Source organism: Scophthalmus maximus, chromosome 2 (assembly GCF_022379125.1).
Source record: "Scophthalmus maximus strain ysfricsl-2021 chromosome 2, ASM2237912v1, whole genome shotgun sequence".
Taxonomy (NCBI): Eukaryota; Metazoa; Chordata; class Actinopteri; order Pleuronectiformes; family Scophthalmidae; genus Scophthalmus; species Scophthalmus maximus.
The window spans coordinates 4316217-4341867 of record NC_061516.1 but is presented as its reverse complement, the minus strand read 5'-3'; the positions used below and the strand labels follow the sequence as shown (position 1 = coordinate 4341867).

The following is a 25651-nucleotide window of genomic DNA, read 5'->3' as shown; positions in this document are numbered from 1 at the left end:
AAGACAGACTATAAGAGATACAGGAAACGGGGACAGCAGTTGTACAATCCTGACTGGCTATAAATATAAGAAGGCAGAAAAGGTCAATAGTTGGCGTCTGGAGCAGAAATGTTCCACAAGGGAGAGAGGCTCATTTCACCATCTCATACACTGCTCTGCTGTTCTGTCAGTGTCAGACACAAAGGAACAATTGACTCTCCACACACACACACACACACACACACACACACACACACACACACACACACACACACACACACACACACACACACACACACACACACACACACACACACACACACACACACACACACACACACACACACTCACACACACACACACACACACACACACGGGCTGATGGAGGAAATGTCATCCTGTGTGTTTCTAACGCACACGCACACACAAACACACACACACGAGTGTACTAACCTGAATGGCGGGGGAGACGTTGGAGAGAGACAGGCCTTCGAGGTCGGACAGCAGGCTCGAGGAGAGGACCGCCGACTTCGGTGCTTTGGTTGTCGGTGCAGGGGAAACTGACGAACCCAGAGGAAACAAGACAGACACTTACTTTACGCTTTAACGCACATTGCCGTCTACCACAGTGTCTTCTTTTTAGACTGCCACTGGCAAGAGGATGATTAGAATTTTCAAATCATACATTATTATAACTTTTGTGGGTTTCAGTATGTCCACTACCACTCGTTTGTGTTTGTGAGACATTTTAGTCAACCAAGCAACAACCACGAAAGTTCATTTAAGCGTATGACATTATTTACATGTCTAAAAACTTCTTTCCAGCACCATGCACTGACTGGCTGCGCAGCCTGACAGAATATGCCGGCAGAGAAGTTATGGTTTGCATGCCTCTTGTCATATGGGGCCACCGATTAATATTATTATATGATACAAGGTCATGCTTTTAATGATTTACACAAGCCTTGTATTCATAGTGTTATCAATGTAAGAAAAGCCTGTAAAACATTTGATGTAGACTATAAGTTTTATAGTTTTCCTCAAGGTGTCACAATTTTTTCTCATGGGACTGTGTTATAAATTGCATATTTACACATGAAGCAGACATGGAGCAACGCTGGCTTTAGTTTGGTGCCACAAATCTGGTCACCTAACAAATATAGGCCCAATATTCACTCTCATATTAGCTCTTTGTTGGGTCATTAGTTGGTAGATTCCTCCACACTAACTTTCTTTGTCAGACAGTTGGTGCTGGGCAGAATACTTTTGGATTGTCAAAGCTTTTCCGCTGCCTGCTGCTGATTAAAATGTGGTTTCAGAACAGAAATTGTTGAGCAGAAACAAGAAAGCTGAACTAACCTAAAAGACCAGAATCTTGATCAACATGCTGAACTAACTAACTGGAGCTGTTGAGTAAGGGTGATCATTTATTGTAGGTTTGTCACTACAGGTAACAACTTTCACATTACACATTTTCCACTAGATTTATATAAAAGCTGTAATTAACAGAGCATAAAGACTAAAAACCACAACCCTCTGCTGCAGGGGTTATTCTGATATATGTTTGAAACTTAGTGAAACTCACAGTCATCTAGATCCAGCAGAGAGACTTCCTTCTTGGACTTCACTTCCACCTGAATGCAAACAGAATGTGATGATGATGAGCAGACAATAGGAGAGGATGTGATAAAACAGGACCCGGAAGAAAAATGACACCTCAAAAGAAAAGTACTCAAGTTGAGTGTCGTGTTATTCGGTGTATGAAATGTCTCAATTTTGTCGTCAGTGTGTCAAGATCATGACACTTTCATCCCGAGAACAGGTACTCTGCATTCATATGTAACATGTCTGAAATTCCCAATGACCATTCATGCACAGTGTCGCGTCAAGACCGATTCACGCCGCCTCGTGCGACGGAGCAGGGCATGTCAGGTGTTGACTTGTGGGAATTGTAACACACGCCTCTATCTTGCACCACAGCAGGCCCAATAAAAACGCATTTACACATATAAGCGCTTTTATCACCCTTTCTCCACACCCCCCTAACCAACCAGGGCTCCACTCACGTCACATAAAGAACCATAAAATTCCACTCTGCGTAATCCGAGCAGAGCAGACGGCAGGAGAAAAAAAATACAGCAGGACAGATGAATGAGTAAGGAATGAGAAAGAGAAAACAAACAATAAAAGTTAGAGGCCGTATCTTATCAGATCTTCTCTGATTGACGCCTGGTGGTGGTAATAGAGACGGAAACCTTGTTAGTGAATGGAGTTCTGAAAGAGCAAGAGACGTTGAGAGGTGTGGAGAAAGTGAGGGGGGAGAGAGAGATGCATAATTCATAGGCTATGCCCAAGTGACAAACTGTATGAAATGAGAATTTCATAGTGCAGAAAAGGAACGGGAGGGAGAGTAATAATGTGATGAGCATAACAGGTAAGAAAAAGGTGGTGAGGGGTGAAACGGAGGCAAAGGACAGACTTGAAGAAGATAAAAAATAAAGCTGATAACATGGACGCAAAATCATATCCCACAGTATAAACTTCGATTCCAGAGCTGTACACATGTGGACGTGAGGGACAGAGACAGTTTTTTTCATTATCCTGTTAATGATCATCATATCCTGCACTTGTTTAAACATGATGTGCTACAGATATTGTAGAATATCATAGATGAGGGATGAACATTTGGTTCAGATTTCAACTGAGCTAAAACTGCACTGTGACAAAAGCTTTTGTTACTTCTGTAAGTAATATTAATTTAAATCAACATCTTTTGCATATAGTTTAAGATATTGAATAAATACTTCATACAGTGTGTCACCACAGCTACAGAGATCTATATGAACTGTCTTATTTAGATGTAATGTCTAAAATTTCGTACAGCCTAAGGCCATTATGGAGCCCAGTGAATAAGGCATATTGTCTTAAAATAGACTTCTAATAGTTATAGTCTGTGCTTATTTTATATTTTGCAGACATGCAATTATTTTTAACAATTTCTTTAGCAGACTTATTTCATCCATTTGGATCGCACTGGACGTCCAGATGTCCAAGAACAATAAAACACGATCTTTTATGACAAACTCAAAGGCTATCATGTTGTAAAAACATCAGTTTATGTAATAAAAATATGTGGTGCATTCTAGAGTTCTCCTACTTCCTTCGCTTTAAAGAAATATACTTGTTATTTTGTTTTTAATATTTATTTATATGAAAAATGTTTTTGCTCCTCTGTCAAACCCAAACTATTCTCTAAATTCCGTATGTTTGCGTAACGGCAGTGGCCTCGTAACTCCCGTCCTCCAGCATGGGAGACGGACGTGCTAGCAAGCAATCTAAGTCCCATGGGCGCTAGCGTCTGTCGCTAGCGCGTCTCTTCAGGTGTCGGGAGTGAGGTTTCCACACACTGCACAGTTCTCCACTGGCTGACCACTGTTACACTACATACAAATCAAAACACAGTGGTAGACAATCGTGCGTTACATTTTCAGTGTAGGTGTTAGTGGAAAATGAAACAGCGATTTTGTTTAAAATCCAGTTCTTGTTCTGCAGGTCAGTGACATTATGTGGCAACAGCAATCTATCAATCGCTAATTGATCATTTATTTTCTCTGTATTTTATTTTGTAGGTGTTGAGTATTTACTATCTATGATGATATATAAAACACATGTCGGATCAAGAGCCGACTTTGGAAACCAGTCTGATGGAGGAAAAATATCTACAAACTTTGTAGCTCACACTGGTTTGCACCAGGTTTGAATTCTCAAAATTAAGAAACATTTCTGTCGAACCATTTTGGACCCAAACAAACTAAAGTGTCCTACAGCCAACTAAATGATAATGCTACCTTGGGTTTGGACTTCACGTCACTCTTCTTCTTTTGCACTGCGGGGGAGTCGGAGTCAGAGTCGTCTTCGGAGTCTGTCTCTGAGGCGGAGGAGCTGTCGGCTGATGAGCTGCTGGCGGGGGCCACGGGTCCGTTTCCATTTTCGTCTGAGTCACTGAAACCCACAGGAGCAGCACAACACCACCTCAGACGTGGGATCAATACAAGCAATAGAAAACATGTACATGAAAAAGGATTCAGCTCATTTATTCTGTTGAGCTGTTTCAAATATTGCTTTTACCACACCATTTACATAAAACATGACCAGCTACAATGTATATCATTTGTACCAATATTCTATGAAGCACCAGACAAACTTAACTTTTTTTCTCTCTTATCAAACCAAAATGAAAGTTTGAGCTGGATGCGGTGAGAACAGCGACGATCAATCTGTTTTTGTTTGTGAAGTTAATTCAATGTTCGCTCCAAAATAAAAAAAAGATTTCTCCCGTCTTTCTCCTTTCTCTTTCACTTGCTCTGTCCCTCTTCAATTTGTCCCAATAATGAGTGTTTACTCCGCCTGCCCGCGATTTTCAGCCGTTAAATTAATGAGGGGGAATTGTGACGGTAACTGGCTTTTTAACTTGGGCGATGATGAAAAGCCAGTATTAATTTGGCCTACAGATTTCATTTGCTGCGAACAGGAAAAAGTGATATAAATCACTGTGGGCCTGATTAGGCCCTGCCTGAAATGACTGGGCCATAATGAGGGCATTATGCTGTGTTTGTTGTGGAAGCACTGGGGTGAGCTGCTCTAATTACCGTGTGTATGTGTGTGTGCGCGTGTTTGTGTGTGTTTGAGCACTGGGGTGAGTTGCTCTAATTATACTCTCTAATGGAGAGAACAGGGTCAGCCGGCGGCCTGTCACACAGCAAAATCAGGTACGTTCCGTGTGTCCATGAGCAAATGAAGTGGAGTGCATAAAAGAAACTAAATTTGCCACTGTGTAAAGAGAGTGCGTATGAGCATATTCAGTAGTAATGACTTAAATCTCATTCATTGGTAACACCAGGCTGCTAAATGACCAATCAAAAGTCATTATCCATTAGCCATGTAAATGTGGGTTACGCTACTGGAGGAGAATTCTCCTTGATTGGCTTGTTAATGGAACAGCAACGATATTCTAGCAGCTCCGCTGGCCTGAGTGAGAGAAAGAGAGAGAGTGGACAGAGGTGGTGTATATACAGTGTACTACAATAGGTGTGTGTGACCCACAGTGTTGTATGAGGCCAGTTTTTTCTCTCTTATCTGAAAACATTGATGTGTTTGGTAGATTAATGTATTTGGTCCAAGAATCTGCTGACTAAACGTTGGCGGTGTGTATGAATTTTGAAGTCCAAGGACTAAACATGACATTTTCGTTCAAACACTTTATTGGGGTTGCGAGACAGCAACGATCTGTGTTGCTTAAAATGTACACTTATTTTTTTTATATCCCATTCCCAAATTTCGAATGTATTTGATACACAATAGTAATTGATTATTCCCTACGTATGTAAAACTAATTAGTAATGTATTATTGGTAGCACTAATGCCTGCAACTACTCCAATATGGATGAAACCGTCACTAAGATGGACCAATAGAAATCTAGTCTGTTTTTTCATCGAGGTGCTCAAGCTCTGTCTCTGCAGAGTTCACGTGGGATGTGGAAGTTATACGGTTAAGATGACAGCAAGGTCATAGAGGTAAGTGAAAAGAAAATATTGGTATACAAGGAATTAACTAATGTAAATAATAGTAATTATCATGCAAAAGAAAAAAACAAGCAAAAGGAAAAAATTAAACCCTTATGACCGAAGAGTTCCATATACTATATAAAAATGCACACATACTGTATATAAACAATACAAAACACATCATTTGGTTTTTCTTTTTTAACACACAATCAAGATCCACCATCTGAATCTTTATTTCCAATTCTGAAATGTACTGTCAAGAATATATCGACTCTGCTACACAACTGATGTTTAGTCTAGAGCTGCAACAGTTAATCGATTAGTAATCGACTACTTAATTAATCGCCAACTGTTTTGATAATTGATTAATCGGTTCAAGTAGTTTTTATGAGAAAAAAAAGGAAAAATTATCTGATTTCTGCTTATTAAATGTGATTATTTTCTTGTTTCTTTGCTCCTCTATGACCGTAAATTAAATATCTTTGGTGTGTGGACAAAACAAAACATAATCTTGGGATTTGGGAAACAGGATCAACCTTTTTTAACCACTTTTTGGACCAAACAACTTATTGATTTATCGATAAATAATCAACAGATTAATCGATAATGAAAATAATCATTAGTTGCAGCCCTAGTTGAGTACTCTTTTTGTTACCCGCCCATCCGCTCGCTGAACTGAGACCCCACAGTCATGTAGTTGGTAATCATGTGTTGGTTTGTGAAAGTACAGTAGGTAAGATAAAATGTTGCCATCTCTAAGATTCACTTGAAACGCATATCGCAAACGTCCTCCAAGATTGATCACAATATAAAATTGTCCCTTGGCCTGCGGTGCCCAAACTCTGCCTAAAAACTTCCAAGTGAGCCTGTTAACAGCACTGCGTTCACTGCCACTTGTCAGAACATCAAACTGAGACAACAAAGTAAACACAAATATGAATTTCTGAGGCTTAAGTCGAAATTCAAAAATTGTTTAGGCTTTACTGCGACATAATGAAAGCACAGGATGGAACATGTTCAAATAAACCTCATCTTTTTGCTCATGTAGGGGGGTGAGAATGTAATTATTTATCACTCTAGGGTTTTTAACCATCTCTGATAGCCGTCATCTTGTTCTGGGTGAGTTTTAGTCTTTATTCGAGTATCACATGTGAGGAAGCAAAACTCTGTTTTTCTGCAATGGCTTTCAATATAGACAGATACAAGTTTGCACTTGGATGCAGTGGAAATGTTTGTGGAAGAAAAGTCCACAAGTTAGTATTGAGTTTTTGTAAGCAGGTGGGTTATCATATAGCTTATTAAAATGGCTGAAGTTTCGAACAGGTGGAGGTTTAACTTATTGATGCGGCAAAGCACTGATCACAGTTGTCGTTGCCTAGGAATCTGGTGCTTCTCACAAACGCCCACCTGTCTAATTAGCTGAGCCAGAGAGAGAAAAACAGAAAGGAGCAGGTAACATCTGGACATGCCAAATTCACAGGGAAGAAAAATGATGCTCTCAGAGTCCAGCGGACTGGGGGGATTTCACTGTACCTGTCAGCAGCAGCTGGTTTGCTTTTCTTCTGCGGCGCCTTCTTGGTCTTTTTCTTCTTTTTTTGTTGGGATTCGGATTCACTGGAGCTCTCCTGCTCCGATCCACTTGAACTCTTTCCAGAATCACTGGAGGTCTTCTCTGACTCTTCACTGCTTTCCTCCTCACTCTCACTGCCAGACTCTGTCCAGACATCCATGAACATATTGAACATAACAATGACTGCTCTAAATTATAATCATGACATTTTCATGAAATTAAACCCTGTTTTGATACTACTTATGGTTTGCATTTTTGCAGTGATAGCAATTCAAATGATTTAGTTCATGTAATTATATCTCTATATAGTATTAAGTAGATAACAGCCATTGCCATCATTGATTAAAATTGCTTTCACACATAAGCTGATGCACAGGAAATGATGCAGCACGTTGCACCACATGTTGTTCCCTTTCACATATCATAACACATTACTGTGTTAAGATACTGCTAATGCACACCAGAATTCCTGCTGCTGCTTCACATTAAAGTAAAAGACATATGGACTGGCTTTTCTCATGAAGAATATCAGTTGTATTTCTGATAAAAGAGATGTTCTGCTGTTGTATTAAACAGGTGCTGTTACCACCTGTAACAACACCATTGCCAAATCAACCAGGAGTGAAATCTTAAGGCAGCAGAACACTCACACTCTAAACAGGATAAACGTAACTAAACAAAAAACATACACCTTTAAACACACAAACAGACACAAAGCTTCACCACTGCTGCTGCTGCTGCTGCTGCTGTCTTCACTGCCACTGCTGTCAGATCCTTCCTCTTCTTTCTCCTCTTCTTCGTCTGAGTAGAATTTCTCATCAGATTTGCGTTGCTTGGCTTTCCCAACTAATGGTGCCCACTCTTTCACCTTAACAGATAAGATGGAGGGAAGAGAGGGGGCATTAAGTACAGACATTTTGAGGCATAAGAGAACTTCCGGATTTTGAAAACTATTCTTATAATTTATTTGGAGGGATTATTAAATAGTTGTTGCTGTGAAGGAGCTCAGCGACTGCGATGTCATCCAAAGTCTTTGATTATAGTACTATAAACCTGGTATACACTAGGGGTAGATTTTTTTATGATTATCGGTTTTTAAGTCAATTTGCCAAAAAGATAATTTCATTATAAAATGCGCTACTTTGGCTCTGATTCTGCCACTGTCACTACTCTCTGGACTTTAGCAATGTCAGTACCATGTTTGTTCGACTCCTTAACAATGTTGCCAATAGCTCCCTGCACTTTTTGTGGGTCAACTTGAAAGGTTCTGTAAATTTAACATATGCTCCAAGGAATTTCAACAAAGTTTTGTAATAAAAATACAATTTTGACACCTTTTGAAACGTTTTTTACTGCAGACAAATATCAGTATCCAATATCGGTTATCGGCCTCTTAGATTGGTAATAATTGGTATCTGTGTCAGCCCTGAAAAAGCCATATCGGTCGACCCCTGGTATGCACACTTTTCTCAATCACTTCAGTAAAATGCTCTGGAATTAGTCAATTAGTAAATAATTGATTATATTGTTATATTTTCAATTAAATTATTTCTAAAACTTGGTTTAAAGCTGATTGACAGAACAAATTGTGTTCTCATTTAATTGTTTTATTAGGATCCTCATTATCTGCCACAAATTAACAGCAATAAAGATTTTAAAGTTAATCTGCTTCTGAGAAAAAAAATAGAATCGATATTATCACTTATTGAAAAACAAAGGCCCTTAATTTTTGTGATTTCGTTTTTCATTTTACTTGTAACTTATAACAGGGCACAATAAAGTTGAATGTGGATAAATGTGGAGGTTTATTTCTCCTACACAAACTGATCCAACACAACAAAGCATTTCTACATCTCTATAAAACAAACACAAATGTATTAATCGCCCAGTGAAAGTATAGAGAGCTGAGTGTGTCTTCCAGTGGTGGGAAAATAATCATGTTGGAGGCCAGTGAATTACTTTTTCAAACACCACATAAGTGAACAGAGGGAGATCAGACTTGGTAAAAGGTGCTACAGAAAGTCCAGGTCTGCTCCAACTCTTAGTTCTTTTAAATCAAGCCTTGATTTATTTCATTTTTATATATAGTCTACGGATACCACCCACAGTGTCAATGTCAGAAACAATGAGGTACCACAGCATCATTTTATTAATCTTGCACACAGTGAGAGTTAAGAGACATTAAACTACTGTAACATCTTTGAGTTACTGTAGAATCAGGCATATATGAATTGTATCTATGATAAGAAGTGGGTGAGGACGGTAGATTCCTTACTGGCTCAATGACCTCCACGTTCCTCACAGACTGGTCAGGAGCAACAGCCGGCCAGTCCGAGAGCTCCTGGTACCCGGATGCTTTAGTATTGAGACTGTGGGAGAGGGTTCCCAGTTGGTAACGATCTCTATCTGGAAGAGGACAGAAAATCGAGATGATACCAGAAGAAAAAAAAAGGGTTGAGAAGACGAGGGAGGTGAAAAGAAGAGGTTGGCAGTAATATATAAAGTGAGGGTAAACAAATTAAAAGACCAAAATGAAGTTTCATGAATGGGGGATAGCTGGGGAGGAGTGGAAGTGAACTCAGTCGATCCCTAATATGGGAGCCAGCGACGAAAAGTCATTGTACACATTTAATGAGCTTTAATATAAGATCTAGGTGTCTTGTCCTCCATTACACGATCAGGGTACACACATTCGCTCCTCTCGCTCCATTCCCTGCTCAGGAGGATAATGCCTTTGGCGGTAAGCTCTAAAAACTGGGCTTTGCTAACCCCCAAAGAAAAGAGAAGAGAGAAAAAAAGACTTCAGACGTGAATATTAAGAATGACAGGGGTGGTTAATGCTTTCCATAAACATCCAGTAGGTGCAAACTGCCCCTGAATTTTAATGCTGCTGGAGGCCGTTTTCTATCGCTTCTGTCGACGACGGGGGGGAGAGAGAGAGAGAAGAGACAGCTAAATGAGAGAGATTATTTTCCCTCTCAGTGTGTGAAAAAGGTTAGTATTAGCTCAATAATTTACCTATCTCATTAGTCCAAGGCAAAGGGGTCTGACCTAACTGCCCTTCAGTGAGACGGACACACCAGAATAATAAAACCACTGCCTGAATTGACTTTGCCTACGAGTGGAAATGGAGCCACGCGACGTGAAATAAAAAAGGTCCGGTTTGTTCAGTGATTCGCTGAGATGAACGACTACACAGACACTGGAGAAGATTGGTAGCAAATCAAAGAAAAATTCAAGCTATTTCGAGGATTTAATGCTTCAAAATAAGCATTAGCGGTTGATATTATGAATGTATGAACTACCTTTGAAGGCAGACTCGAGCACCGGAGCTGGCTTGGGGGCCAGTAAGATGCGTCGAGCATACTTGTTGAGGGCGCCGCTCTTCTCGCTGGGGACTATGAGCTGCCTTATGAAGCGTGTACGGTCTCGGATGTCGTAGTTCTGGTCGTACTTGCCGAGGTTCAGGATGTACTGGGTCAGCAGCTTGGTCTGGGCACAGATGGGGGTGGAGAGATAGAATAGAGAAAAGTAGAGTGACACGTTAAGACAGCAGACGAGGCTAAAGGCTAGCATAAGTGAGGCATGATTAGTAGCGTGCATGATGCTCATGAAGGAATTCTTTGACATTCTGGGAAAGGCCACTCGAGACCACTCTCATGTCTGTACAGAAAAAGTCACTACACGCAGAAATATTTAAGGCATGTAGCCAATAGAATCACAACTTGTCATCTTAAAATTTCAGTTTTTCTTCAGATTAAAAAAAAAGAAGATAAATAACTTAAAAATAAATAATTTGTCAAGCTATTTAGGTGTCCAGATTATTTTTTAACTTTGGATAGAGCAACTTTTCTGATTCCCTCCGCTTCTAGTCTTAATATTAACTAAGCTTACTGTTTCCTCCCTCCAGCTCTGTACTTCACAAATAGGAATGTGAGAGTTGTATCAATCTTCCTGTTGGTGAGAAAAAACTTTCAAATTTTCTTTTAAATCAATATAAACTCTAATATAGCTTCAACTCCAGGTTTACCACTCATCTAAGCAATTGCAAAGCACTGCTGGTTCATAATTCAGCCTGGATAAGTAAAACCCCTTTTCTTCTGGCCCAAAATAGGGAGAAGGTGCACTTGGACTGACATGTATTATTCAGGCAGGCATAAAAACAAAACTTACTGCTGCCGTGAAGGCAGAATAATAACCTGAATCCTTTACAGCATTGACTTTGTGTCTCCCTCTCTCCTCCGTGGCACATTACAAAGAGCAGGAGGTTTAATGATGTGCTCCTTTGAGGAGCTGGCGTCTGGGCTCATAAACCCGGCTCAGAGGCCAAAATCACCCCATCTAACTGAATGGGCCTGTAGACACCAGGCTGCGCTGTGAGATGCACCATTACGTTCAGGCCGTCTCATCCACTGCTCTATATTTAAACAAGACGCTTAGCTCTGAGATGAAGACATGTCAAGTTAGAGCACAAAAAAGCTGTAACATGTGAAGTACAAAACTTAAAACCGTGTAGATTACAGGAGGCTGATTTATCACCATGTGTATTATTATTTTGGATATCAACAGCTTTAATTTAGCAACACATTTACGGTATGCTCGGGGAAAGTGTAGGTGTTTGCATTCTATCCATTACCTGTTTAGAGTTGGTCAGGTAGAGTTTGGCTGCTAGGTTGACTATCTGCAGCTTGACAATGTCCTCCTCTGCTGTGAAAGTCTTTGCCATCTTACGGAGAACATCGGGTGCAATCTTTGGCACCCTCTCGCAGTACTCGCCCATCAGCCACAGGATGCTGGCTCGGGCCATGGGGACCTGCAGGTTTAGGTGACAAAAGAAAAGACGACTGCAACATTGTTATGTTGAACACCAATTGTTGAATCGTTGAATGAATGCAAAATGGATCAACGGTACAAATAATACGACAATGGATCGTACAGTGATGTTGTCGAAGAGCTTGGCCATGTGTTTGATGATCTCGCTGTGCTGGGTGGGCTGAGTCTGAAGCAATTTCTTGATCACCACAACACTCTCTGCCACAACAGTCTCTGCAACAGACAAAAAACTAGTTCTGGCAACGCAAATATGACGACACTGGACAGTTAAAACAGATATTCACATGCTCAAACAAGGCATATTACCATCTCTGTTCGAAAGGAGCAGAACCAGACCGTTGAGACAGGTGTCGGTCACCTCAGAGATGTTAGTGGCACACCTGCCAATGGCCTGAATTGTGGCCGCTGCAAACGCCTTGTCCTGACTCTTCACATACGTCTGAAAAAGAACAGACCAAGCACAAGTGAAGAGAAGTTTAACACCAGAAAGTTTCATAAATAGAATCTAACCCTTGACTGTTGATGTCAATAAATAGTGCTCATGAGGAAACAAAACACAAACCTGAAACTCCCTCAAAATAGTAGAGATGTTGGCTTCATTGGCGAGGTTGGTCAGAATCTCCAACTGCAAAAAAACATTGGGGATATTTATATTCAATGTCTAACAAGCATGAGACATTAAAGTAGAAGATTTTAAAGCATGTGATTGTATATCAACCTTCAAAAAACAAACTGCAGGAGAAATTTGTGTTTGGAAACGTGTAGACGATGTTGGCAGTTACAAAAAGTGAAAATATGTCTGTGGAGATTCTCAGTCATCCAGGTCATAGTTTGTTGAATCAGGAGCAACTGGACTTGGTTTTAGTTTCTTGGATAAGAGGTGAAACGTCTTCAAGAAACTACAACCAAGTCCAATTGCTCCTGATTCAACACCCTCGTGGATAATATGAAAATATGTTAAAACAAAAAAGTCTCATCTTTGAAGTTACACTTTTGCGAGACCAAAATTCATACTTCTAACCTAAATGTGTGTGTACATGTTTAACTGCAGTGTCACACTGTGTTGGAACTGAGTTACACAGCTTTCTTCTTGAACAGGTGTTTGAAAAAAATTTGTTATACAGATAACATCACTGCAGAAGCTCAACATCTTACTGCCCTTTATTTACACTTATAATGAGAGACACTATGTATATAATGAACAAAACAAACGGGCAGTTACCTTCAGTGTTTTGATATGTGTGGAATCTGTAGATCTGACATAGAAGCTCTTCATGAAGGGCTCAAACATCCCCTGTTTGAAGACAATTCATGTAATTACACGACCTGCATCATTGCACGACACCCTGTGTTCTGTCGTCCACGAGCAGACTTACTTTTCTCTGAATGGACATGGTGGCGATGTTCTGGAGCACGATGTACTGCACCTCTCTTTGCAAAAGAAAGGCAAAATAACACAATTGGAGGACAAATACCTTGACACAGAGATACTTGTGAACGACACGGGCGGAGATACAGTATATTTCTGACAATACAGTACCTGTGGCTTCTTAATAGTCTGACCAGGGACTTTGTGACGATGGTAACTTCATGTTTAGGGGCCAGATGCCAGTAGAGCTGAGCGACGGACATCACCACCTGGAAACACAGCGACACACGTCAGAAATCAAAAGAATTCAAGTACATTATTGTTGAACAAACTTTCATAGAATTGCTTTTAGATGATGTCTTTAGTTTTTTCTCTTTCCTTCTTTGATATTTGAATCAATTTTCAGTCACTTTCCAGAATGTGCAGCTCTCTGACTCTATACGTTACTCTCACTAGATGTTCTGCTTTTTAACACTTTGAAAAGCACTTTCAAACTTTTAAGTGCTTTGTCATTATTAAACCACCTACAGTACACCGCCATCTGTCAACCCAAGCTAATATGAAATACCTTTATTCACATGCATGTCATAGGGCTCCACAAAGGCACTCATGACACGACTCCATAAAGGTAATTTTCAGTGACGCTTTAAATAGCCAGAGGACGCGTGTCCATCATTGCAGGCAGAATGAAAGGGTTCACGCGTCTATGAAGATGGAGGATGTCACCGTGTTGTCGTGAGTGAATACACAGCGTGTCACATTTTAATCAACACTTTCATTTGGGAGCATTTTTTTCTCCTGCTGCTACACAGCGACAGAGACCTTGAGACTCCTGGGTGATGGAGTTCTGCACTCACTCATATATACACTCATATATACCCAATCTGGGGCGGTGCACTTCTAGCAGGTGTGTGCATGTATTCCCATGTCTTTGACTTGATGTGTCCAGGCGTATACTTTATTAAACAGAGAATCTTGGGATGTATTATTGACGGGAGGTTCATTTGAAAGTGTATGTTCGTCTGCACAGGCCCGCAGCAGCACAAGTCGTTGTGTAGCTTTTATTCCTGAAACAGTGGTAAGACAGGAGACGCACTCAGAAATCTATGTTTACCCGATCTTGATATATCTCTTAACATGTTAAAAAAAAAGCTGCACACGCTACACTTTCCCATCATTTAAACAATGAATTCCCATCAGCTTCATCCCAGATGTGTGTTTGTGCCCCCCACCACTAAAAAAGTATATTTTCTTCTGTTTCTGTCCACTAAAATGTCTGATATTGACTATACGGACTTGTATCTGAGCATATTTTGTCACTATAGAGGTGTTTTCGCATTTCCTCTCCTAGATTAGGAGATTTCTGTGCACTACAGAAAACCAATCGCTGTCGAATATGCATATGTAGGCAAAGAAACCGGAAACTTCCAGTGCACGCAGAGGCAACGCATCCACGAGAGGACGGCAGGTAAGTCAGCAGGTGTGTTAGCATTAACAGTTCGTGAAAGTTTTATGGCTGAATCTTGCCGAAGTTGCCGCTAACCATCTTGTTCCACAGGTCAACCTAGCGCGAGCAGCTGTGGTGGGTGGGGCCTGTGGTATTTGCTTATCATGAATATTCATAGCCTCAGAATTCCTCAATGAGGGAGTGAGAGTGGATGGTTTCCATCCCCATTTCAGAGCGTTTTTATAAACTTTTTGGGGGGTAAAGAATGTTAAATAAAATATTAGGCATAGCTGATTTTTTAAATATACTTTAAAACGTGACTGGAGGGGATCTTTAAGTTTTGTGCCTGACTCACAGCGGTGTTCCTGCTCTGCAGTAGAGGCTTGGTATTCCTCAGCAGCAGTCTGTGATCTGGATCCATGATGTAAGTCTTGGCCTCCATCTGGTCTTTTTTCTCCTCAGAGTCAGAGTCATAGAACGCCTTTTCATTGTTCTCATCAAACATGGCACCCTGAAACACAAACAACACACACAGATATTAGACATCCATTATGTTATGAATTATGGACGATATACCACCATTTTTTTCAAATGATTTATTGTGAGATGAAAGTGCACCAGCTTCAGTTTGATGGAATTTATACTTGAGTTGATGGAATATTGGGCGGTTCTTTAATATGCAAATTGGGTGGTACAATGCATTATGAAATATTATTCATTGTCCATATTAATACATTTCCCATGAAACAAATTCTGTACAGAAATTTAACACTGTAAAATGGCTAAGTGTATAAAAGTAGTAAAAAACAGGAGTTTTGTAAATCTAGATTCCTAAATGAAGAAGACAAAAAAGACTTTTTCGCTTCAATTCTCATTTGGCATTTCAATTTATACATTTCCAGAGTTGTATTTTTAAAAAGGATAAGCCTGGTGTTATTCTAGGTTTCTCATTGAGAACAAATCCCATGAAAATACCAAACCATGTTTTTGTCTATCCCTGAACACTTTTTGACTTCCATTTCCTATTTGTGGTTTTCATCCCAAAGCCCATGGATTCTTGCTGCAGTCATAAACTTAGAAATGGGTCAGTAATACTGCAACATTCCAACGGTTTAATGGTTTTAATGCTGTGGCTGATCAATCGCTGTGTACGCACCAGTCTTAGAACTATGTGCATATCAGTTTGTGGGGTAATTTTCGGAAATGGACTGGAGGAAGAAATCAAACAAAGTAAAACAAATATCAGACAGTTCAAAATGATGTATTGAGAAATTATTTTGGAGAGATACAGGAATGAGGAAGGTGAATTCAAAGCACACTAATGGGGATATTGTTGTCGTCACTTCTTTTTAGTTTTTACACCTTGAAAATGTTATGATAATGATTGATTATTGATTATTATTAGTATTATTAACACAATTAATGGGATGGGAGTAGGACCTGTACTACTGTATACAGTAGGCATTTTTTACATTCACAAATATTCTTACTATTTTTTAAATGTTCGAAATAAAGTATTTCAATTAAATTCAAAATAAAGGCCTGATATTTCCAACAACATCTGGGTGCTATAGTTTATAGAAAACAGTGTATTCAAGGAGGTTTAAATTTAAGCAGGAGGACGGACACTGTATGTGAAATTGAGTCAAAATAATCGACTGGGTGTGCGTGTGTGTTGTTGTTGGCTTTGTTCTTTTTGTGGGATGAACTGACAATGATTGAGAAAATGAGGTAGCATCACCAGACTTAAACCTTAAAAATCAGTTAGATGCACGCATAAAACAAGATTCATACCGAGAAGGCATATTCATGATTCAGACCAAGAAACAAGTGTTTCATTCTTATGGGTCCTGTGGTGCACATGAGAACAGGACAAGAAAACTAACTGATTCGTTAGCATGAGCACGAGCACAAGTTGTCACCGTGTCTGGCCAGCCTGCTCACTATCAAAAAAGCTTGGAAGGTTTAAAAATATATACAATTGGTGTACGCTTTATGGATTTTGTCCCCAATTGGTTTGTGGTCCTTGGGAGTCCTGAGTGTCTCACCTCCTTCCAGGGACTGATGAACTGAGTCCTGGCATAGCGGGTCAGCATGGAGATGATAACCACCTGGCCCCACTCCTCCACATCCACCAGCAGGTTGCACAACTTCCTGTAGTTCTTATGGATCAGGTCAATGCGATCTGGACAAACCTCTTCAAAGGCCATCACCACACTGCCGGCCACCAGCTACAGGGACGATTGAATGGGAAGGAGAGATGAAGCAAATCATGAAGGAGAAGTTGATGGAAGTTGTACGAATGTGTAGCAGTTTATAAATTGAACAAATACTTTAAATTTTTTAACAAGCTGTAATATAAAGACTCCGGAGAAATGAGATGCTGGTTAACGGACATGACCCCGGTCAAAACAGTTCCTATAATTGCACTTGAAAAAACAAACAAAAAACACAATGCCAATTTACAACTCTGATTAAAATACGCACAGCTCTGCTTTTAAGTAGTTAGTTGATAATTAGAAGGTAAATGTTTGCGCGTTAGGTTTTTAACTGACTTATTTTATACAACCCTGTGAAACAAATCCATCAATAAGTGTTCCTCACATCTTCCTCATAAATTGGATTTTTACTATTTATTTTTTTAGGAAGGAGGAGGAAGCCGCAGCTGAGAGAGTCAATAATCAACTGTATTTCATTGGCAGGAGGGAAAAACCCATTTGGCCGTTGCATGCCCCCCTACCATCGCACTGCCTGCTGGCTTTCTGACTGACTGCGAGACTGAGTGAGTGACATGGCAGCGTATTAATATGCAAACGGCATTATCACGGGCAGGCGAGGGTGAAGAAGAAGAAGAGAAAGGGAGCAGAATCTGGTCTTCCCAATTAAAGCCTTCTGGCCCCCCGGTGGCCCTGGGGGAGCCTGGTGCATTTTACCCATCAGCATTGTCATGAGCCTGCATTGATTGTGTGTGCATTACTCTGTATGTATGAAATGTCATGTGCACGGCTCCCGTCTGAAGATACACAAGGAAATCTGGATCTTATATCAGAATGATCATCATCCTTACTGATGAATGAATCACTGGAGGATCATACCGTACAAATACATTTTATGATGCAGAAAGTTACATTTATGGAGCGACCCACCACACAGAAATGCCATGTGATTCAAGCAAAGATGTGTGCAAGTGGATCCAGCGAGGGCAATTGCATAATACAGCTACTGTAGCTTAAGGCCAACAGTCTGGACCTTACCAGATGCACAGTACCATCACCCTCAGGTGCAAATTTAAATTAGGTACATCTAGCTAAGATTACAGTCCTGCATTAAATGAAGGTTATAGTAGTTTTTGTTAAAGCTGTTTTAGAGAAGTGTTGGTTCAACTTCATGGTCGTTTTGGAGGATATGGTTTGTCGTTTATTTGTATTGCATTGTACAGAGAGTTCTGTTATTCAGCCTCGCCTCTTTAGCACAAAATGAAGTGGACACAATAATAGAAACTCCTGTAAGTAAAGCTCAACAGCACCACAAACTAAATCCTAGTGGAATAAACAGCTTTCTGAAATAAAAATAACACAACACGACACCCTTCATGAGGGCAGGTTTAATACAGGACTGCATTAGTTTGAGCTAAGTGGCAACTAAGGGTAACTATTGACAGCCAAAACTTTTTTACAGACAACAATAAAATCATAGAATAAATATTACATTTGGTTTTCAATTCTGCAATTATGTACACGGCCATGCTTCTGCACACTTCTTCTGTGCTCACTGCATATTTCTGTGATGCTATATTACGGTATGTCACAGTGAGTAAAAACATCACACTATTCTAAAGCTGCTAAAGCTGTGTCTAATTAGCGCACTTCGATGACTTCATTTGATTCAGCACAAGCAGGTCAAATAATGTTTAAGGGACAGAACTGTGTGATCTCATCTCTGGAAAATAAACTGAGCACAGTCTCTTTAAATATGTTGATTCGCCTGATGAACAAAGAGAACCCAATTCAAGAGCAAACCTTGCTTTCAGTAATATTTGGCTAAGTGTGCAAGAGTAGATTCCACGGGTAATTTAAAGCATAATGTGAACTTAAAAAGACCATTCTGTTGGAAGTGATATGTTCGGGGTATACAATTAATCTGCTGAGCACGCCTACATCTTTAGAGACACTGGTGATAGTTTGAATACCAAAAGAAGACAACAACTCTCATCTCTAAAGACCCTTTTCACAGCAAAATAGACAGAGGTGTAATTAATACCCTGAAATGACTGCATATACATTTAGATGTGATAGTCCGAGGGCCTCGGTGTTGTGCATATTGACTTACTGGACAAAAAGTCAATAAAAAACCGGTGCTTTTCCTGCTGTGACAAGTTAAAATACTGTGAAGGTCTATTGGTACACTGATGGTTTTGATTTCATTTGATCTGCCAACACCCCGATACAAAGGAGGTGCACAGGACTTGATGTTGACATTTTTTAAGCAGCATGTCTTCCCAACAGCGTCCCCATTACTCTGGTAAATTCACTTAACACAGTGTAAAATGCTCTCATATTAGAGAGAAGTTCCAATGAAAACTATTCACAGTGAACAAACATTGCCAAACAGTGATGGGAAGCAAAGCTCTGATGCTTCATTTAAACACAATCCTGAAAACTGAGTAATATAAGCTTGTATATACATTAAAATAACTCCGTAGCAAGGCTTTCCAGTTACTCAAAGTAGTCAATTAGATCATATACGTTCAGCGTGAATTGGTATGCATTTTTGCATGAGGGCGTCACTCGCGCCTGCCGTTCTCCATAGACCTCTCCTGTCTCTGAGGCTATTACAGGCAGCACCATTTCTGAGCATGTGGATCCCGCTGCAGGGCTTTGTGCATTCTCTTCCAACTTCCCCCATTAGACACAGCTCCAAGGTAAACTACATGCACCATCAACAAAACTGACACCCCAATCTATGGAGTTCATACGCCTCCACCCCCCTCCTCCTCCTCCACCCTCGACCATATTATCTACCCTGCGTGACAAGCCGGTAATGGAAAAATCACACTAAGCAAATGGTTCTTCTAATAACAATAAATTTCCTATAAAATTATGAAGGGCCCAAACCGTTTCCTTGCATCTATTTTGCTATGAATTCTAATTAGGGTGCCAGAGAGGCAGAGAGTGCTGGGTCATCACGCCAGAGACAACGTGCGCCTTTTGATTGATGGCCCAGTGTGGGGTCGGCCTATCCTCCCCATGCTCGCTCCTCTCCTGCACTCTTCCCTCTCCCCCCTTTTACTCTTAAATTAATGGGCGTCTCACCTAGCCCCTAATCTTTGTACCCCCCGCCCCCCTTCCCGTTCTCATTTCAATTTTGCAAAAGGTACAAGGCTGCGGCGGCGGGGGGGGCATGGGAGGGATCGATCATTTATCTTGTAATGGCTGGATAATAGATCCATCACGGTAAAACAGCTGCACAAACTCCTATGTTGTCTCTGTCATCAGGCCTTCCCATTTTCTCTTTAAACCATCCTGCCTATAAGCAGGCTCCCATGTGTCACAGCCATTTAACCAAACAGGCACATCTGTAAAGGTAAATGTCAGGAGGCCTGGACAACGCCGCCCCTGGAACAATAACCCAATGCTTCCTTCTTTAACAGGCAGCACAGTGACATCAGCTAAATAGAATTTAAGCAAATGACTTCACTGATTTGTCGTTAAATTGGTAGATTAACATCACATGAAGCAAGACTGCATTGGAAACTTAAACACATCATTAAAACAGGCTGTTTTAAAGGTGGCAAGCAAGCAGATATTGTTTTACATTTTATAGCAGGACAAGAGATTACGAAAATAACACGCCTGTGTTTCTTTTCCATGGGCCAGTTCCAGGTACATACAGTAGTACTGTGCACACTGGCTCAATGTAAAGGCTTACTAGGATACTTAAAGGAGCAAAGCCAACATTAAAAACAGGGTCTAAAGATACGGCCAACCATTATAGGAGCCTTGCGACAATTTTTTTTTCAAAGCAGAACATTTGACTTGTGGAACAAAACATGATGCTTCCATTTCATTTCAGTATTAGTAAACCGAGCCAGTAATCGAGCACGCGCAATACCTGGACCATGAAAGTGACACCAATGCAGCCATCGCTAATGTTATAAAAGTTTAGGGGGAAAAAAATAGACGTTGGTTAATACACAAATAAATTTAATTACCTGCTCACAATGTCAATTCATGCAAGCATAGTTAATAACTCTGGAAAATAATTCCACTAGTGCGTGAATGTTTCAAACACGTCAGTCTCTCACTGACTTCATTACTGGGCGGTTCACATAAACAGTATTATGACAACAGTATGATCAGAGGCACTCCAGTGATTTAGTTTTGCACTAACATAAAGTTGGGGTTCGCTACTGAGAGATGTCCTAACTATTATAGGTCATTTGCGAAAAACACTGGATCCTATGTTTCCCATGATGCACCCAATCTCCATCCCTGTCATCACACCCTACAGAGCTTTCTGTTACAAATTGAGTTGAACTAACCCAAACGGCATCATGAGTTATTCTCCTTGAACAAAATTCCAACAGAAGACATTACAAACCTGTTTAAACAGACGGCTACACCTCCTAATGACTAGTCGACTGACCTTTATGGGTAAATTCTGTGGAATGGCACTTCACACTAAGCGACAATTCCCCCTTCAGCAACACAAGAAGAAGACTAGGAGCACCTCCCAACACTTCCATTCCATTTTTGTGTGACTTCTAAAATGGTACATAGCATTATAATACCACAAAAATGCATTGCTTCATAGCCATTAAGTATCCACTTTGTTTGGGTTTTTCACCATTCATCACCAACTGATAGTGCTTGTGTGTCTGTGTGATGATAGTGCCCTCTCTCTCTGTCCCCAGACTCACAATGTGGGCTCCAACGGGGAGAAGTCATCTGTCTTCGTTAGCGTCTGGGGCTAAATATGCTATGCATCTGGTAGTGGGCTTTCCATCCCCCCCTTGGCCTAAGCTGCTTTGTTTTGTTTGTATAATCATAGGTACACGCTATGAATACATAACCACAACAAACTGGGACTACGCGCGAACCAGCGCAACACACTCTGCATTCTGTAGCCAAAATCTACATATTTGAAATTGGCATTTAAACACCCTTAGTTTTCATGGTGACCTCCTAAAATGAACGCTGCCTGCTGACTTCTGATGGGCTGCCTGCATTGTGTCTGTGACTGGCCTAAACAGAGCATTTGAGGATCCGACTCTTTTACGGCCATTTTGTTGAGTAAGACAAAAAAAGAGAGAAGTTAGCCTTTGAGAAAATTAAGCTGACACTAGCATCAGTGCGAAAATTCCCTCCAAATGGACACTTAACAGGGAGCATCTGAAGATGTGTGGGTTTAAGTGGGTGTTAACAAACCATGGCATTGCCGAATGAGCTGTGGGACGGAGGATTAAGAGGGAAATCGCTTGACTGGGGCGCCCTCCAGTGGTCTGCATTCTCCAACAAGTGTACTGTGCAGCACTTACTGCTCAGTGTGTACTCACTGTGCTTTTATCTTTCAACAGTTTCTCTATCACTTCAATCAACTGCTCCTTCTGGTCTGGATCCAGGCTGAAGACAAAAGAGAGAGAGAGAGAGAGATTTGACATAAATATATGTCATCCAAGCAATGGCAATTATTCACATAATATGAAAGCTTGATGGACTTACAAATTGAATCATGTCCCCTCTGTGTGCTCAGAATACTGATATGTCCGTTTGCTTACCACAGATTCAACCATTCATCTCTGAGCATATTTTATTCTCTGATCAAGGTTGTGTATGTAATCACTCAGTCACTGTCTCCTATATGACCGACACTACACAGTTAATCTCAAGGAAGCAAATTGAGTATATAACAAACAGATTTAGTCCCTTTTGAAGCAAAAACAATTCCCCAAAACATTTCCTGCTTAAAGCTTCTCAAATGTGATTATTTGCTGTTTTTCTTTGTAATATCTGACTGCAAAGTGAATACATTTAGGTTTTAGACCGTTTGTTGACTGAAACAAGATATTTCAATATAACATCTTGGGCTTTGGGAAATGTAAGCAGGCACCTTTCACTATTTTATAGACAAAATGTCAGATCAGTTAATCAAGCAAATAATCAGCAGATTAATCAAATTAATTATAAATGAAAATATTAGTTAGTTGCAACCCTCCCATACCATGGACATTACTTAATTTTTTTCCATTGTGGGAATAAGTGCACTATTTACAGCATGAATTTCACAGTTAAGAATTTAGACAGTTAAATTAAATGGTGCCGAGGAAATGAAGTGGCGCGGCATAGTAAACTGGGAGTGATTTCAGACACAGCCTTGTTCTTCTCCTGAGATCAATCTTTGAGTCAAGTATACCAGTCTCAAAAAGAGTCTTCTGATAAAAGGAAGATAACAGCAAGGCAAAACCCTTAATGTCAACATTACCCAACATTTAGTGTATTAACTGCTCAGTTCACTGCTCAGGAATGAGGCGGTACAAAGAGCCAGAAAAGCTGACGAGTGCAGAAAGTAGCATTGGCTTTACTCCGTGGTGTCTGCAGCTCCTGCATGAGAAACTGTACCTGTAGAGCTTTTGGATGGCGTGGGCAGAAGTCTTCCTGACATACGGTGACATGTCAGCTGCAGACTCCTTGATGGCCAGCATCATGATGGGGACAATTATGGGGACACGGATACTGGACAAAACCCTCAGTGCACTGGCCCGGATGAACTGGTTTGGGTCCTGCCACAAACAGATGAAACCACTGTGTCAACGTGTGAAACAATGTTTTGTTTCAACAATATCAATAAATTATTATTACTGCAGCTGAAGCCTTTAACAGAACATTGAGATTACAGATTATGCGCTATAGCAACAATTATGTCATTTGGGAAAAGAAAAACATGGTTGGCATCTCATTAAAGGCAGTAGTTTCTAAAATGTACATGTGAAGATGATCATGCATGAAAAATACACAGATCAGCCATTAAAACCACTTGTAATATTGTGGCAGATTAAATGATGTCAGTAATATTCTGTTCCCAACGACTCTTGGAGATTGGTCACAACATCCAAGCATGTATGTATAAATATTAAAACATCGTTTGTAAAAATAAAAGTAGTAGAAGTGTTACCTTCAGGGCCCGCTGGAAGGTGCTGATGGATAGTAAAGCCAGGTCCTGCTGCTCCTCTGCGTACCTCACCAGGTAGACATATACGAGCTTCTTAAGCTGCAGAAGGACAATTTAATCAAACGGCAATAAATTGAACCAGCTGCGGCTGGGAATTAGTGCAGCATACGGGGAAAGCAATCTAGAAACCCAGCTGTGTTTTAAAACTTAAGCAGGTTTACGTGAGAGGATGTTCCGCGTGTTTTGATAACCAACAAAAGATGAAAGACTCCGCCTATACAAGCAACAAGGGGAGTCTTCTTTTAGCTTGGTTTATGTGTGGTAGATTTGAATTTATTATTTCAAGGGGTGGAATAAAGGGAGTTGATATAGAAAGTTTTCCAGTCTTGATATCACTCGCTGCAATTTCAATCCTGTGTTGTTTCAGGCGGAGAACGAGGTTCGTCTGGTGTTTTGGCTTCCACACCATTCTCGCAGGAAAGCCTGAGATAATATTTGTCCTGCTTTCTGACAAGTTTAAGTAGAGACCAAAGGATGGTCCTCTGCCGATTCACATCACCTACTCAGAAAGAGAGGGGAACAAACAGCGCTGGTTGCGTCAATAAGGCTCCGGATTTATATGCCGTGGGACTGGAAGAAAAGTGGTTATAAAAAAAATTACCACTTACTTAAAGGGCATATTTATAATTTAATTTGGGAACTGATTCAACGTTGAGGTCAGGGGTAAGGTTACATTTTAGGTGCAATCACCAAGAGCTTTATCCAGTAATCAGCACCAGGCTTTTCTAAAACAGCGAGTATTGACCTGCAGCAGCGCACCACAGTTCTCAATCATCATTTTGGTCATTACCGCTGGGATTAATGGCATTACTCACTATAAAAGGAGACACGACCCATCTGCCCTCCAGGATCCGCTTTCTATGACCGCAGAGTACTGATTTCATTTTGAAATGTTTTCACGTGTAACTTCACATGGTAGCATACATTCATGTATGATATGTGGTGTTAAAACGAAGTGCAGCAATCATCAAGGAAAATAAAGGGCATTGCTATTAAATCACGCAGCATCATCAATAAACTGCACGCTCTTGGGCTGTTTGCTATTTAGCGGAGATCAATGGCAGCTCACAGCGACGAGGAGAAATGGAGGATGAGGGTGGGAATGAGGGAAGAGGCCATTTTTAGTGAGATATGCCGTCGGTGAGGAGAGTGCGGAAGAGCTGGGAAATGAAACCGAGTGAGAGAGAGAGAGAGAGTCCAAGACCTCACACTACCTAAGCAGCTGGTGTGTATGAGGTGGGAGAGAGGAGACGTGAGTGTGGGCTCTCTTCTGCCAATTACATCCACCCACCTGCTCCCCTACCCTGCCATGAGTTGCTTCGGCTGCATGCCTTGCACACAGCACACGGCTTCGGGCCCCGCGCTCACATGCTGCCCCTTACGCTACCTGATTATTCCGCTGCTGCTAATCAATATTCACAGGCACCGGGCATGGGAACCCCTCTTGAGCTATTGCTTAGTGTTTTGGCCATTCACTAGTCTGTCAAGACTGGCTCACATTCTACATGATTTAGACGGGTAGAATTTAAATTTATAAAACATTTACACAGTATCACACAGACTCTTCATGAGGCTGCTTCACCAACTTAGGATTTGTGAAATAAAAGCAGTTGCGCTACTTTTGGTTGATTCGAGAAAAATAAGTTCAATCACAGACCTC

At 40.7% G+C, this 25651-nt stretch overlaps 1 protein-coding gene across 3 annotated transcripts in view; it reads right to left on the bottom strand.

Moving 5' to 3' along the window:
• Positions 1 to 25651, bottom strand: part of ap3b1a (adaptor related protein complex 3 subunit beta 1a) — a 57649-nt gene that overhangs the window by 20725 nt on the left and 11273 nt on the right. For all 3 annotated transcript variants that reach the window (XM_035626103.2, XM_035626104.2, XM_035626105.2), the window contains exons 4-22: positions 23935 to 24030; positions 23382 to 23542; positions 22319 to 22385; positions 16812 to 16994; positions 15119 to 15274; positions 13488 to 13585; positions 13324 to 13378; positions 13170 to 13241; positions 12510 to 12572; positions 12254 to 12386; positions 12051 to 12160; positions 11751 to 11927; positions 10420 to 10606; positions 9390 to 9520; positions 7838 to 7982; positions 7078 to 7258; positions 3828 to 3981; positions 1565 to 1613; positions 433 to 539 (exon numbers count right to left, since the gene is read on the bottom strand). In XM_035626103.2, the coding sequence (XP_035481996.2) occupies positions 433 to 539; positions 1565 to 1613; positions 3828 to 3981; positions 7078 to 7258; positions 7838 to 7982; positions 9390 to 9520; positions 10420 to 10606; positions 11751 to 11927; positions 12051 to 12160; positions 12254 to 12386; positions 12510 to 12572; positions 13170 to 13241; positions 13324 to 13378; positions 13488 to 13585; positions 15119 to 15274; positions 16812 to 16994; positions 22319 to 22385; positions 23382 to 23542; positions 23935 to 24030 (2325 nt within the window). The remainder of the gene's footprint in view (positions 1 to 432; positions 540 to 1564; positions 1614 to 3827; positions 3982 to 7077; positions 7259 to 7837; positions 7983 to 9389; positions 9521 to 10419; positions 10607 to 11750; positions 11928 to 12050; positions 12161 to 12253; positions 12387 to 12509; positions 12573 to 13169; positions 13242 to 13323; positions 13379 to 13487; positions 13586 to 15118; positions 15275 to 16811; positions 16995 to 22318; positions 22386 to 23381; positions 23543 to 23934; positions 24031 to 25651) is intronic.